The sequence below is a fragment of the Staurois parvus genome, unplaced genomic scaffold (genome assembly GCF_062004578.1).
Source record: "Staurois parvus isolate SC_StPar_1 unplaced genomic scaffold, SC_StPar_1.0 ptg001043l, whole genome shotgun sequence".
Classification (NCBI taxonomy): Eukaryota; Metazoa; Chordata; class Amphibia; order Anura; family Ranidae; genus Staurois; species Staurois parvus.
Genome location: NW_028318839.1, coordinates 168980 through 184816, shown reverse-complemented (window position 1 = coordinate 184816; position 15837 = coordinate 168980). Strand labels below are relative to the sequence as shown.

General features: G+C 50.3%; 1 protein-coding gene across 1 annotated transcript in view; it reads right to left on the bottom strand.

The window, feature by feature from the left end:
* The window catches only part of LOC149440961 (vomeronasal type-2 receptor 26-like), a 151010-nt gene that overhangs the window by 23829 nt on the left and 111344 nt on the right, over positions 1 to 15837 (bottom strand). The window contains exon 4 of the mRNA XM_089657928.1: positions 2850 to 3074. Within this exon, the coding sequence (XP_089514054.1) occupies positions 2850 to 3074 (225 nt within the window). The remainder of the gene's footprint in view (positions 1 to 2849; positions 3075 to 15837) is intronic.

The following is a 15837-nucleotide window of genomic DNA, read 5'->3' as shown; positions in this document are numbered from 1 at the left end:
CTGAGGTCATTTCCGGAGAACGGGGAGATTCTGCCTTCATCTGGGACACTTCCAGCCGAAGTTCTCTTAATTCTGTCCGCAGGGCCTGGACCACATCCTTTAAGGATTCTGAGTCTTCAGATACAGACTGACCTCTTGTAGCATGGGTACAACACACTATTCTCACCGCCACAGGTATGCACTCTTCCTCTCTCTCCACGGCGGCTAAGTAGATGCTGTAGAATGTCATGTTGGGGCCCGTCCGGGTCATCTCTTGTCTTGTAAGAACTTGTTGGAGAGCCCCGCTATGAACTGGTCTCGTACCAGTCCACCTCCTGGAAAGCTCCCATGGCCTCTGGATCTCGCCGCTGTATTTCATTTAGGGTCTCCTGTACGGCATTGGAGTACTGCATCAGGGTCTCGCCCTCTCGCTGTGGTCAGTTGAAGAAGTGGCTCCGCAGCTGCACTACTTTAGCATGCCCCCTTGGGCTTTCTCCAGCAGGGAGAATATTTTCACTAGGGTGTCTCTCTCAGATTCGGGCCTTACCATTACTGTCCGTCTGACGTCACCCTCTAGATCCCCCAATGCAACCTCTGCCCGCAGCTCGGACGTCAGGTTGCACATCCTAACCGCACTTCGCACTCTTTCAGTCCAGTCCTGCAACGTCATATTTTTACCGTCAAATTTTGGCAGGTGACTCAACAGTGCCCCCATGGGAATGTATCCTACTGGTACGGGCGGGGGCAAGCTGTATCAGTGGTGTTGGGACAACTTGGTCCTGCACCAGCGCACCCTGAGCTGGGTCTTGGACCAGTGCCATTGGCGCCGGGGGAAGATCTCCAGCCGCATTCCCGTCCATAACTGTCACTGTATCCCGTTGACTACGCCAAGTTGTAAGCGCGGTGGGCTCCCCCCAGGATACAGTGAAGTCACGAACGAGGAAAGCAACCCCAACAACAGCTTTTGTCACAACAGAATTTTACTTAGATGTGGCAAATAAACAAAACCACAAATGCTGGAATATACCATAAATTTACATACACTTAGCTTAAAGACTGAGACCCCTGTGCTGCACAGCACGGCGCCTTCTGATGGATGAAGGTAGAAAGTGCAGTAATTTACCTACTGGCGGGCACAACTAAGCTGCCTCACCTTACCTGTTATTACCCTAAAAGAACAAGAATCAGTGTATGAGTGTACGGTATGGGCTAGCCTGCGGTGCAGCACAACAGCTTACAATCTTACACAAATCTACAATATTCCCCCTCCAATAACTGGTTGTATAGCACGTGCCTGAGTATTCCTTCTGAGCAAAATGCCAGTCTGGCTTGAGTTTGTAGGATATCAGCTCTCCAATGTGAAATGTCACTTTAAGTTGTGGAGTCCTTCCAATGATCAGTAACAACACTTGTGGCCTGACACAAACAGAGACCCTAACTAACTAACTATAGGCCTGTCTCAGTCCTATATGTGCCAACACTGAAATGAGGTGCGTGCACGATCTTACCGACCCGGGTCTGCTTTTCATCCGCTGGTGACTCTGAACAGAACAAGTGTCTCTTCAACAGGCCTGAGATGTTGCAGTATATGCTGCGTTGTTCCTCTGCTCTCATCAGCTTCTTGGCAGAAATCTCATCAGCTTTCTGGCAGCAATCTCATCAGCTTCACCCAACTGAATTTCGGATTACGGAGGGCTGTCCTCACATCTGGATGGCATTGGATTCTCAGATCACTCAGCCCCCCTTCTCTCTCTCAAGCATGGCTGCTCTCCTCTCTTTTTCCTGTTTCACTCTCCAAGTGTAAAACCCCACCCCTTCATGAATATAGAAATCTGTATGCAGTCTGAGGCCGTGTTAGAAAAAACAGTAACATCTTGTGGCGAAACTGCAGAATGTCAGTCAGAACGTTTTTAATTTACTTCAATCGGTGTTCAAACAATGAAAGCTGTTTCCCCATCTCACAGGGGGTCTTGACTAACCTATCTCTTGTGCACTAGTCAAGAGATGCCCGTAACAAAAGAAAAGAAAATAGCGCAGGGCAGACATGACGAGGCTAAGAGGGGGTTAAAAAGACAGGAAAGGGTTAAAGAAAAAGGAAGAGGTGGATTTTAGTATATGGCCAAGTACCTCATTGGTAACTGGGGGGTGTAAGGTGGGGTCTGCAACACCTTTGGGTGTGGATGAGGTAGGGTCATCTAGCAGTTCAGGAAGAGACAGCAGAGAGCGAGCTTCCCTCCCACCCTCCCTTGGGGTTGTGTGGGTGTTTTGTCACTCCCCAGGGGGGGTTTGTTCAGGTTTCAGGGGAGCAGTTGTTCTCTGGAGGCAGCACGTATTTTGAAGCTAAAGATAATGGTTTGGGACCCATTGGCAGTATGGTCTGACCGGGGGCAATCCAGTTAACCAAGGTTTAACTGGAAGGTGGTGGTTCTACACTGCGGATGGTATGTTTTGTCTCCGAGCCGGTGCGTTGTGGCTGGAGACCTAGTTATAGTATTGGTTCCGCAGCTGGATATCGGTTCTGGTTTGGTGCCTTCGAAGACCAACAACTTCTCCTATGTGTTTCTGTTTTAAGGAATGTTTTGTGTTGAATTTGAAGTGTTAATAAAAGGCTGTGTTGGCCATTTTACGCCAATCGGTGTTATGTTTTTTCTTTACTGATAGGTTAAAGGGGGGTATGTGAGAGAGTGAGATGGTGGTGTAGGGGGTCTTGACTAGCCTATCTCTTGTGCACTAGTCATGGGTGAATCTGTACATACATTTCTGGGGCCACAAATCTAAATCTCAAACCTTTGAATTAGCCTCAACACCATGGTGGCAGTAGATTTGAAACCCATCCCTATTTAAGAGGATACTGCTTCTAGGTTGTATACCTTAACGAAATGTGGATTCCACTGGATGGCACTGTTATTAATGTTCAGTTCATAGTTGTCATCTTTTTGCTTATAAAATCCAACCATCTTTGTTTGCCTTGTCTTGTTTGGCCATGCCACAAAGTTTAAAACATCAAACTTTATAGGAAAACTCCCATCTTCATTAAAATACACCTCCTCTCCACCGAGGGTCTTAAAATAAACATTCTTCAGATAATGACTGAGCTATGAAAAAGAAAAATAGAGTGTTGCCGTATTTTTCGCCGTATAAGACGCACCTGACCATAAGACGCACCTAGGTTTTAGAGGCAGAAAACAGGAAAAAAAAATTCTGAACTAATGGACTGCAGACACAGTACAGGAGATGACCAGAGACTGCGGACAGCACAGGGATGACCAGAGACTGCGGACAGCACAGGGATGACCAGAGACTGCGGACAGCACAGGGATGACCAGAGACATTTTTGTTTGATCTTACCTGTTCCTCGATCCAGCCGCGCGCTGTCTTCCCGGCTTCTGTAATGGCGCTCGGCATGACAGCCGGGTGCCCAGTGCGCATGAGCGAGAAGCACTTGCGCTTTGTGATTGGTCCGGCGGCTTCTGGGATCTGTCATGTGTCCCAGGTACCGCCTTACCATTCACAAAGCGCACCGCTTCTCGCGCATGCGCACTGGGCACCCGGCTGTCATGCCCAGTGCCCACACTACAGAAGCCAGGAAGACAGCACGCCGCTGGATAGAGAACAGGTAAGGTCCCGCTGCAGAGCTGAGCGGCCGGCCCGGTATTCTGACACGGCCTCGGTGGAAATACCGGACCGGCCGCTCCATATTCGCCTTATAAGACGCACTGACATTTCCCCCCCAGTTTTGGGGAAGAAAAAGTGCGTCTTATACGGCAAAAAATACGGTAATTACATATCCAGATAACATTGTCGAAGGATTAACTGTACCATTAACAAAATGAACACTTCCTCCCTAGCCCCTCCAAACAAATCTGCCTGTAACCTCCTCAGTACTGGACAGTTTCACCTCCTTCCTGCCCAGGACATTTTTAATTACTTGAGCTCTAGAAGGTTTTACCCCTTTCACAACAAGACCATTTTTTGGTGTTTGCACTGCAATTGCGTGGCCATGCAACATTGTACCCAAATGAAAATGTTATCGATTTTGTTTCACCAAATAGAACTTTCTTTTGGTGGTATTTGGTCACTACTGTTTTTTTTTTAATTATTTAATATATGAATGTAAAAAGACAGCAAATGTTGGAAACAATAGATATTTTCTATTATAAAATACATCCAGTGAAAAAATTAAAATATCTAATTTCTTTATAAATTTAAGCAAAAATGTATTCTGCTACAGCGGTCATAAATGGATTTCCCATTCATGAACAGCTCCCTTTTGATTGTGATCTGTGATTGGCTAAGCTAATCACATGGTACAGGTAGCCAGGTACCATGTGATTGCTGTGGGCCAAGCACAAATCACAACAATAAGCAAGCTTTTCATGAATGGAACGCTATTCATAACAGGTTGTTTTCCATGTTATTATTATGCGATTGCTGTGACCAATCATAGCAATCACATAATACCCAGTTACCAGTAACAGTGATTCTGTGTCCAGCGGGGATGCAGTACACTCCTAAACCAGGGCAGGCTCAATCTCATATATATATATATATACCTGACTGAGCCTGCATGTCCTGACCTGCTGCAGTAATTGTACTGTAGTGGGGTGGCAAGTGGCTATGTTTTCAGCGCTGTAACAATTTGAATAACTATTACTCAGTCAAGGAACTCTGTACCCAACAAAAATGTTTATGATATTTTATGACAGATATAGATTTCTTTTGGTGGTATTTAATCATTACTGGGTTTTTAATTTTTTGCTATATATATGAAAAAAATGCTGAACATTTAAAAAAAAAAAAAAAATGCTTTTCTCCGTTCCTGTTATAAATGTTTGCAAATAAATAATCTTTCTTCATAAATTTGGGTCAAAATGTATTCTACTACATTTCTTTGGTAAAAATAACCCAGATAAGTGTATATTACTTACTCTGTGTGAAAATGATATAGTCTATAAAACTATGGTATATATATTTGAAAATTGACTATTACTGATGTACTATCTCATTTCTTGAAGCCCTAATATGCCAGGACAGTACAAATACTCCCAAATAACCTCTTTTTTAGAAAGTAGACATCCAAGCTATTTAGTTAGAGGCACGGGCATGGTGAGTTTGTTAAAGTTATAATTCTTTGCCACAATTTTTGGAAAATTAAGAAATTAATTTTTTTCATACAGTTATCATTTTAACAGGATATGTCTCAAACACATCACAGGCATACTTCTAATTACAACCCCAAAACAAATTCTGCTATGTTTACCGAGTACAGCAATACCACATATGTGTTTTTTTTTCACAGCCTAGATGCATAGAAGGGCCCAAAATCCAAGGAGCACTTATGGGCTTTCAAGAAGCATAGATTATACGCAAGTTACATATCTAATTTCCACACTGCCTATCTTATTTTTGGAGACCCAGAAGAAACAACCACAAAATGATATCATTTTTGAAAGTCAACACCTCAAGTTATTTTCTAAGAGGCATGGTGGGTCTTTTGAAGACTTTATTCTTTTGCCATAAATTTTTGGAAAATGAGGAAGGATTTTTATGCAAAGTTGTACATTTACTGGCCTGATGATGTACCCACATATAACCCGCATGTCATGGCTATAACATTTGGGGAATATTATGAGAAACTTTACAATTGTCTTGCTCCTGAGATCCATACTCCCTTCCAGATTAATATTATACAGGATTTATATAGCGCCGACAGTTTGCTCAGCGCTTTAAATTATGGTGGGAGACAGTAAATGAGACAGTACAGTAACAATACGATTCAATACAAGAGGGGTTTGAGGGGCCTGCTCCTTGGAGCTTACAATCTAGGAAGGAGGGGATAGTGGTACAGGAGGAAATAGCTTTGGGGGATGGAGTGGTTGAAAGAGTAGAGGAGTTCAGTATTAGCTGAGGACGGGGTAGGCTTCCCTGAAGAGATAGGCTACTTTTGATATATTTTTTTACTCCTTGCGTTTACGTCTGTCGGTCTCTGATGTTACTGCGTTGAGCGCGAGGGTCTCCATAGAGGAACTCCTAGATGTTGTTAAGAATCTTCCCACTCACAAGTCTCCAGGACTGGATGGTCTTCTCTACTCATATTCTAAATCCTTTATTAGCATCCTCGCCCCCTATCTTTTTAACCAGTTTCAGGCTCTCCTGCAGGGATTCCCAACTGCACAATGATTTTACACACTCTGTGATCCCAAAGCCGGACAAGGACCATTCTCTCCAGATAATTACTGCCCCATAGCCTTATTGAACTCTGACTATGAAATAGTCACAAAAATGCTGCCAATAGACTGGCCAAATGTATCTGTCAGGGCTCCAGGTATGACCAGAGGTGTGTGGACTGACACAGGGAAACGCAGGCTTCAGATATAGTATAAACAATATAATTTATTTAAGACTAAACAATACATAAACGCAGTGCAAGACTAAACATAAACACAGTGCAAACAAACCAAACCAAAACCCCCAACAGATAACAAAAGAACAATACTAAGCGTAGTCGGGCAGGCCGGGTCAGTAGCAAACGGGCAGGCAAGGTACAAAGGAGCAGGCAGAGCGTAGTCAGACGGGCCGGGTCAGGAACAATCAGGTGGACAAGGTACCAAAAGAGCAGACTAGAGAGTGGTCAGGAATAGCAGAGGTCAGGACAGGCGGAGTTCAATCAGAGTCAGGGATCAAGCAGGATCAGACAGGAAGCAGACAGGATGCAGGTACAGGGGCTCTTGGGAAACATACACCAAGGCCCTGATTGCAAGTCTGGCCATTCCTTATATGCACCTCCTGCAGTCAGCCTCAGGTGTTTTGGCTGACTGCAGGAGTGAGCCTCTGGTTGCTGAGAGCACCCGCTGGCCAGTCCTGGTACTGCAACCCACAAGGCAGGTGAGTCCCACCACTATTGGCGAGTCTATTCCTGACAGTACCCCCCCCTTAAGGAGCGGCCTCAGGAAGCTCCAAACCATCCTATATGGGCAAAATGTTCCACCGCCCGGATCCGGTAATTGGCGGGATATCAAGGACTGGTACATCAGGCTGAGCACCGGAGAGAGGCACATCAGGCTGGGCACCGGACAGAGGCACATCAGGCTGGGCACCAGACAGAGGCACATCAGGCTGGACACCGGACAGAGGCACATCAGGCTGGGCACCGGAGAGAGGCACATCAGGCTGGGCACCGGAGAGAGGCACATCAGGCTGGACACCGGACAGAGGCACATCAGGCTGGACACCGGACAGAGGCATATCAGGCTGGGCACCAGACAGAGGCACATCAGGCTGGGCACCGGACGGAGGCACATCAGGCTGGACGCCGGATCACCAGGTGGAGCAGTGGGCACCGGGCCACCAGGCGGAGCAGCAGGCACTGGGCCACCAGGCGGAGCAGCAGGTACCGAGTCATCTGGCAAAACAGCGGGCACGAGTCATCTGGCAAAACAGCGGGCATCGGGTCGTCAAGCTCGACAGCGGGCACCGAGTCATCTGGCAAGACAGCAGGCACCGAGTCATCTGGCAAGACCGCGGGCACCGAGTCATCTGGCAAAACAGCGGGCACCGAGTCATCTGGCAAGACTGCGGGTGCCGGGTCATCTGGCAAGACAGCGGGCATCGGGTCGTCAAGCAAGACAGCGGGCACAGAGTCATCTGGCAAGACAGCGGGCACCAAGTCATCTGGCAAGACAGCGGGCACCGAGTCATCTGGCAAGACAGCGGGCACCGAGTCATCTGGCAAGACAGCGGGCACCGAGTCATCTGGCAAGACAGCGGGCACCGAGTCATCTGGCAAGACAGCGGGCACCGAGTCATCTGGCAAGACAGCGGGCACCGAGTCATCTGGCAACACAGCGGGCTCTGAGTCATCTGGCAAAACAGCGGGCACCGAGTCATCTGGCAAGACTGCGGGCACCGAGTCATCTGACAAGACAGTGGGCGCCGAGTCATCTGGCAAGACAGCGGGCGCCGAGTCATCTGGCAAGACAGCGGGCGCCGAGTCATCTGGCAAGACAGCGGGCGCCGAGTCATCTGGCAAGACAGCGGGCACCGAGTCATCTGGCAAGACAGCGGGCATCGGGTCGTCAACCTCGACAGCAGGCACCGAGTCATCTGGCAAGACAGCGGGCACCGAGTCATCTGGCAAGACTGCGGGCACCAGGTCATCTGACAAGACAGCAGGCACCGAGTCATCTGGCAAGACAGCGTGCACCGAGTCATCTGGCAAAACAGCGGGCATCTGGTCGTCAAGCTCGACAGCGGGCACCGAGTCATCTGGCAAAACAGCGGGCACCGCGTCATCTGGCAAGACAGCGGGCATTGGGTCGTCAAGCAAGACAGCGGGCACCGAGTCATCTGGCAAGACTGCGGGCGCCGAGTCATCTAGCAAAACAGCGAGCACTGGGTCATCTGGCAAGACAGCAGGCATCGGGTCGTCAAGCAAGACAGCGGGCACCGAGTCATCTGGCAAGACTGCGGGCGCCGAGTCATCTGGCAAGACAGCGGGTGCCAGGTCATCTGGCAAGACAGCAGGCATCGGGTCGTCAAGCAAGACAGCGGGCACAGAGTCATCTGGCAAGACTGCAGGCACGAGTCATCTGGCAAGACTGCAGGCACGAGTCATCTGGCAAGACAGCGGGCGCCGAGTCATCTGGCAAGACCACGGGCACCGAGTCATCTGGCAAAACAGCGGGCATCGGGTCTTTAAGCTCGACAGCGGGCACCAAGTCATCTGGCAAGACAGCGGGTACCGAGTCATCTGGCAAGACTGCGGGCACCGAGTCATCTGGCAAGACAGCGGGCGCCGAGTCATCTGGCAAGACAGCGGGCGCCGAGTCATCTGGCAAGACAGCAGGCATCGGATCGTCAACCTCGACAGCAGGCACCGAGTCATCTGGCAAGACAGCGGGCACCGAGTCATCTGGCAAAACTGCGGGCACCGGGTCATCTGGCAAAACAGTGGGCACCGGGTCATCTGGCAAAACAGCAGGCATCGGGTCGTCAAGAATCAGGGTATCAGGCTGAATTGCGGGTGCCGGGGCACCAGGCTGAACCACGGAAGGCGGGTTCTCAGACGGCAGGCTGACCGGTTTGGATACTGGCAGGATGGTACTGGTTGGAAAGAATTTTCGCTTTTTCCTGGTTTTAGTTACTGGAGCACAGGAAGTAAGCGCAGGTTTGTAAGTGGATAGAGCAGCTGTAGGCAGAGAAGAGCTGGGAGATGGAACAAAGGAGGGCGCAGTTGCTACAGAGGACTTCTTTACAGGGTTAAAGAATGGATAGGTGCAGCGAGTGGGAGCTGACTGAGGCTGGGTGCAACAAGTCTGACCATGTCTACAGTATGGGTTGAACAAAGCTCAGCTTACACAAAGCCTGTCTGGTCAAAGACTGCACTGCGTTTATACAGTCACTTAGTAGCTGTTGTGAACATGCAGAATAACGCTCCAGAAAGTAATCCACATCATCCTCCAATAACCACACCAGGGACTCTACCTGGTCGGCACTAAATGGCGGCAAAAATTCATCACTGCTTTCGGGGGTACCAGATGAAACCAACTCTGCACAAACCTGAATCAATGGTTGCACCTCAGAGAACTCTGTGCCCTGATCTACTAGGCAATGAGCGATCCTTATGCACTCTAGTAGTTGATCCCGGGTATACTCCTTCAGAGTCTGATAAGCATAATCTCGGTCATCAAACACTAGCAGAGACAAATACACCACCTCATCAAGATTCATCCTTCCCAGCAACAATAAGCCAAGATGGCTTCCCTGTGCAGCCAATTCTGGTCAGGATTGGCCTTGGTGTAATATCAGGGCTCCGGGTATGACCAGAGGTGTGTGGACTGACACAGGGAAACGCAGGCTTCAGATATAGTATAAACAATATAATTTATTTAAGACTAAACAATACATAAACGCAGTGCAAGACTAAACATAAACACAGTGCAAACAAACCAAACCAAAACCCCCAACAGATAACAAAAGAACAATACTAAGCGTAGTCGGGCAGGCCAGGTTGGTAGCAAACGGGCAGGCAAGGTACAAAGGAGCAGGCAGAGCGTAGTCAGACGGGCTGGGTCAGGAACAATCAGGCGGACAAGGTACCAAAGGAGCAGACTGGAGAGTGGTCAGGAATAGCAGAGGTCAGGACAGGCGGAGTTCAATCAGAGTCAGGGATCAAGCAGGATCAGACAGAAAGCAGACAGGATGCAGGTACAGGGGCTCTTGGGAAACATACACCAAGGCCCTGATTGCAAGTCTGGCCATTCCTTATATGCACCTCCTGCAATAAGCCTCAGGTGTTTTGGCTGACTGCAGGAGTGAGCCTCTGGTTGCTGAGAGCACCCGTTTGGCCAGTCCTGGTACTGCAACCCACAAGGCAGGTGAGTTCCACCACTATTGGCGAGTCCATTCCTGACAGTATCTCCAAATTTATACACAGAGATCAGGTGGGATTTGTCCTAGCTAGACACACGGGGGATAACACTAGGAGGACCATTGACTTGATCGATCTTACCAAGTCCCCGAAACCCACTCTCTTGTTAAGCTTAGACGCCCAAAAAGCATTTTATAGATTGGGCTAGCCTTATATGTTTCTTGTCCTGGAGAGATTTGAATTCAGTGGTTTGTTTGTAAATGCTTTGACAGCCCTCTACTCCACTCACTCTTCCCAGGTCAAAATGGATTTGTACTTATCGCCCCCATTTCAGATGTCTAATTGAACGCGCCAGGGATGCCCTCTTTCCCCTTTACTGTTTATTCCCTGTCTAGAGCCTCTAGCAATAGCTATCAGATCCAATCTTAGTATCAATGGGATATGTACTCACAATAATGAGTTTAAGCTATCTTTGTTCACAGATGATATCCTACTAACACTGATGGATCCCCATACCACGCTTCCTGTTCTGCATGGTACTCTCCAACTCTTTGATGCCTTGTCCAGATATAAAGTTAACACTACTAAAACAGAAGCGTTACCCCTTCACATACCCCCAGACATTTTATCCTCCCTTAAATTAAATTACCCTTACCGCTGGTGCTCCCATTCCTTGAGGTATCTAGTGTCAAGGTCCTACCTTTCTTCAGAGCTTGTGCATCTCCATGAGCTGGCCTCCATCTTGGTTTTCTGCAAAGCATGGTGGGAACCTTTATGCCTTCAGGCTTCTGCGGCTCCTCCTCAGAAGGGTGTGGTTGAGCACATTTAAACCTGCTGTCTGCAAGTGTGCTCTGCACTTGTGTCCTGTATGTTGCCCTGTTGCAAGCTCTTGTGTTGTTCCCATTGCTCTCCTGGTAACCGACTCGGCTTGGACAAGACTACTCTCTGCGTTAACCCTTTATCTGACCTCCCGTTGTTGAATCCGGCCCGTGACCTGAGTATTCTTTGCCTACCGTCTAGTACTGTCTGCTCCATTGTTATTGACCCGGCTTGTCTGACTACTCTACTCGTGATCCCATCTAGCTCCCACCAGCTGTACGCCATTGGCGGCAGTCGTTATCGCAGCTGGGGTCACTCGGGGGCCGCGACCTGGTCTCAGGCTGCGTCAAGTCCATCCCCACCATCAGGGGCCCTGGTGAAGGGTAGCCTGGGGCTTAGACTCCGCGCCCTGAGGGACTCTGGTCTGTGGGTAGTGGCTGTCGTCAGTCGCAGCGTGACCGTACCATAGGCCTGCCTGCCCATTCCAGCGTTCCTGCCCTGACATTACACAAGTGCCATGAATCCTGACGGTGCAGGTACGCCTTCGATCCCTATGTTACTCGCCAGACTTGACCAACAGGATCGCTTGTTGGATCAGTTCGCTCAGGCGTTGCAGGCTCTGCTTGCACGCACAGCGCACCTTACCCCTGGGGCTATTAGGTCAGTTGTTACTCCGGTGGACTCTCCCACTGTTGCTCCGGTTGTTGCACCTACCTCTGCATCTGTTGCGGAACCCGCGGTACCCAGAGGTATGACTGGTTCTGCCCCTCTTCCTCAGCGCTTTGGGGGGGAACCGAGTCAGTGTCGTGGTTTTCTTAACCAAGTGGGGATTTACTTTGAGTTAATACCTCACGCTTTCCCTACTGAGAGGGCAAAAGTGGGCTTCCTAATCTCGCTGCTCTCTGATAGGGCCTTGGCCTGGGCTAATCCCTTATGGGAGAGGAATGACCCGGTGATTCACGTGTTTACCCGTTTCGTTGCCTCCTTCCGTACGGTATTCGACGTACCCGCTCGCTCCGCTTCTGCTGCCAAATTGCTCATGTCCATGCATCAGGGTTCACGAACCGTTGCCGAGTACGCCATCGAATTTCGTACTTTGGCGGCAGAGGTGGGTTGAAACAATGAGGCTCTAGTGGCTGCTTTCTCTCATGGTCTCATGGATGCGTTGAAGGACGAGATCGCAGCCAAAGAACTGCCTGTGGAGTTAGAGGCACTCATCTCCTTCCTAATCTTGATTGACACCAGGCTCAGAGAGAGGCCTTCATTTAAGGAGCGGCTGCGGAGGCCTCCTAACCGTTTGGCGCCTACGTTTTCTGTCCCACCCGTGCCTCCCTCTCCTCCCACGCCTCCTGGGGATGGTTTGTCTGGTTGTGAGCCCATGCAGCTGGGGTTTGCTCGCCTTTCCGAGGGGGAGCGGGCTTCTCGGCGTCGGGAGGGTCGCTGCCTGTACTGTGGACTCGGGGGGCATTTTCGGCAGTCCTGTCCGGTCCGTCCGGGAAACGCCCGCACCTGAGATCCTGTCGGGGGCAGATCTTGGGTGGAGTTTCCTCGTCCCCGGTTTCCCGTAAAGATAAACCGCTTATCACCGTTGTCCTTTCTTGGGCAGGAGGCTCGGTGACGGCCCAGGCGCTGGTAGACTCTGGGGCTGGCGGTTTGTTTATGGACAGTTCGTTTGCGGCCCAGTACTCCATTCCTCTGCAGGCTCGAGAGACTCCATTGGTTCTCGAGGCGATAGATGGCAGGCCCTTGCAGCCATCGCAGGTTACCCACGAGACCCTGCCGGTGGAGGTAGCTATTGGGGCTGTTCACAGGGAATTGGCCTGTTTCCAGGTAATTTCTTCCCCGCACTACTCCGTGGTTTTGGGCTATCCCTGGCTTCAGAGGCACAATCCGACCTTTGATTGGCGATCGGCCGAGATTCTCTCATGGTCACCACGGTGTGGGGCTGGTTGCATCCGTGGTCCGGTTAAGGTGCTGTGCACCTCCTCGGACTCTGTGCTGCCCACTGAATATGGGGAGTACCTGGACGTGTTTGACAAGGTGCGCGCCGGTGCCCTGCCTCCTCATCGTCCATACGATTGTGCCATAACCTTACAAACTGGTGCTACTCCTCCGCGTGGCAGGGTGTATCCTCTTTCGGTGGCAGAGAATCAGGCCATGGAGGAATACGTTGCGGATGCGCTTTCCCGGGGGCACATTCGCAAGTCTACGTCTCCAGCAGGAGCTGGGTTTTTTTTTGTGAAAAAGAAGGGAGGTGAGCTGAGACCCTGCATTGATTTTAGGGGTCTCAATCGGATCACGATTAAAAATGCTTATCCTATTCCGTTGATCACCGAGTTGTTTGACCGCCTCAAGGGAGCAACGGTCTTTACTAAGCTAGACCTTAGGGCTGCCTACAACCTTGTACGGATCAAGGAGGGCGATGAGTGGAAGACCGCGTTCAACACCAGAACCGGCCACTATGAATACCTGGTTATGCCCTTCGGGTTGTGTAACGCACCCGCGGTCTTTCAGGAGTTTATTAACGATGTCTTAGGTGACTTGTTGCAGCAGTGCGTGGTGGTTTACTTGGACGACATCCTGGTTTACTCTGCGTCTATGGAGACTCATATCCAGGATGTTAAGCGGGTGCTGCAACGGTTACGTGAAAACGAGCTTTTCTGTAAGCTCGAGAAGTGTGAATTTCACCAATCCCAGGTTGCCTTTTTAGGCTACATCATTTCCCCGATGGGTTTTTCTATGGACCCTGAGAAGGTTTCAGCGGTTCTGCAGTGGCCTCGTCCCAGTGGTCTTCGGTCCATTCAGCGCTTTTTGGGATTTGCCAACTATTATCGGAAGTTTATCAGGAACTTTTCCACATTGGCAAAGCCTCTCTCAGATCTGACCAAGAAGGGCAGTAACCCTCACGAGTGGTCACCCGAGGCCATCTCAGCTTTCAAGGCTCTGAAAGCCGCCTTCACTTCGGCCCCAATTCTGTCTCATCCCAATCCTGGGTTGCCTTTTCTTCTCGAGGTTGATGCATCTGAGACAGGAGTAGGCGCCCTCTTGTCCCAGCGACGGTCACCCGAGGGACCCCTACTTCCTTGTGGGTTCTACTCCAAGAAGCTTTCCTCTGCAGAGTGCAACTACCAGATTGGAGACAGGGAGTTGTTGGCCATTATTCTGGCTCTCAAGGAATGGAGGCACCTGCTTGAGGGTTCTGTGGTCCCGGTCCTAGTTCTCACTGACCACAAGAACCTCACATATCTCTCGGAGGCTAAGAGGTTGACACCCCGTCAGGCCAGGTGGGCTCTGTTTTTGTCACGTTTTAACTATGTGGTCTCTTACTTGCCTGGTTCCAAGAATGTCAGGGCTGATGCCTTGTCGCGGCAATACTCTGAGCTGTCCAGGGAGGACACTGAGCCGACCTCGGTCATTCCTCCAAACCAGATCCTGGCTGCCATTCGTACCAACCTGACTTCTCCCCTTGGGGAGCAGATTTTGGCGGCTCAAACTAACGCTCCCCCTGAGAGACCTGCTGGAAGATGTTTTGTACCTGAGGGATTGCGTACCCGCTTGCTACGTACCTACCATAATGCCAAGACTGCCGGTCATCCTGGTAGGAACCAATTGTCCTGGGTCGTTTCTCGGTTATTCTGGTGGCCATCTCTCCGTTCTGACATCGCCTCATATGTAGCAGCTTGTTCGGTCTGTGCCCAGAATAAATCTCCTCGGCACCTTCCATTGGGCCTTCTGCAACCCATTCCCAATGGGGAGCGTCCCTGGTCACACCTGGGAATGGATTTTATTGTGGATCTTCCTGCGTCTCAAGGTCATACGGTCATTCTTATGGTGATCGATCGTTTTTCTAAGATGTGCCATTGCGTTCCATTCAAGAAATTGCCGACTGCACAGGAACTGGCTACGGTTTTCGCCAAGGAGATCTTTCGCTTGCACGGGTTGCCCAAGGTGATTGTCTCGGACCGTGGGAGCCAGTTTGTGTCCAGGTTCTGGCGCGCCTTCTGCTCCCAGTTGGGTATCGAGCTTTCCTTCTCTTCGGCCTACCACCCTCAGTCCAATGGGGCTGCGGAGCGTTCCAACCAGGCCCTGGAACAATTCCTTCGTTGCTATATATCGGATCATCAGGACAACTGGGCCGATCTCCTGCCATGGGCAGAGTTTGCGAGGAACTCGGCTGTCAACTCCTCCTCTGGGATGTCCCCCTTCATGGCCAACTATGGGTTCCAACCCGCTGTATTGCCTGAGTTGTTCTCTCCACAGGACATTCCGGCTGTGGATAACCACCTGGCTGCTCTGCGCTCCTCATGGGGGCAGATTCAGAGGTCCTTGAAGGACTCAGCACAGCGCCAGAAGCTCCAGGCTGATCGTAGACGGTTGCCCGCTCCCTCATACCAGGTCGGAGATCGGGTGTGGTTGTCCACTCGCAACCTCAAGCTTCGGGTGCCCACACCAAAGCTGGCCCCCCGTTTTGTTGGTCCTTTCCGCATTCTTCGCAGGGTGAACCCGGTTGCCTATGCCCTTGCTCTTCCTCCTGGGATGCACATCTCCAATGTCTTCCACGTATCCCTGTTGAAACCTCTGATCTGTAATCGCTTTACTGCCTCTCTGCCTCGTCCTCGTCCTATCAGGGTCGACGGTCATGAGGAGTATGAGGTGAGCCGCATCTTGGA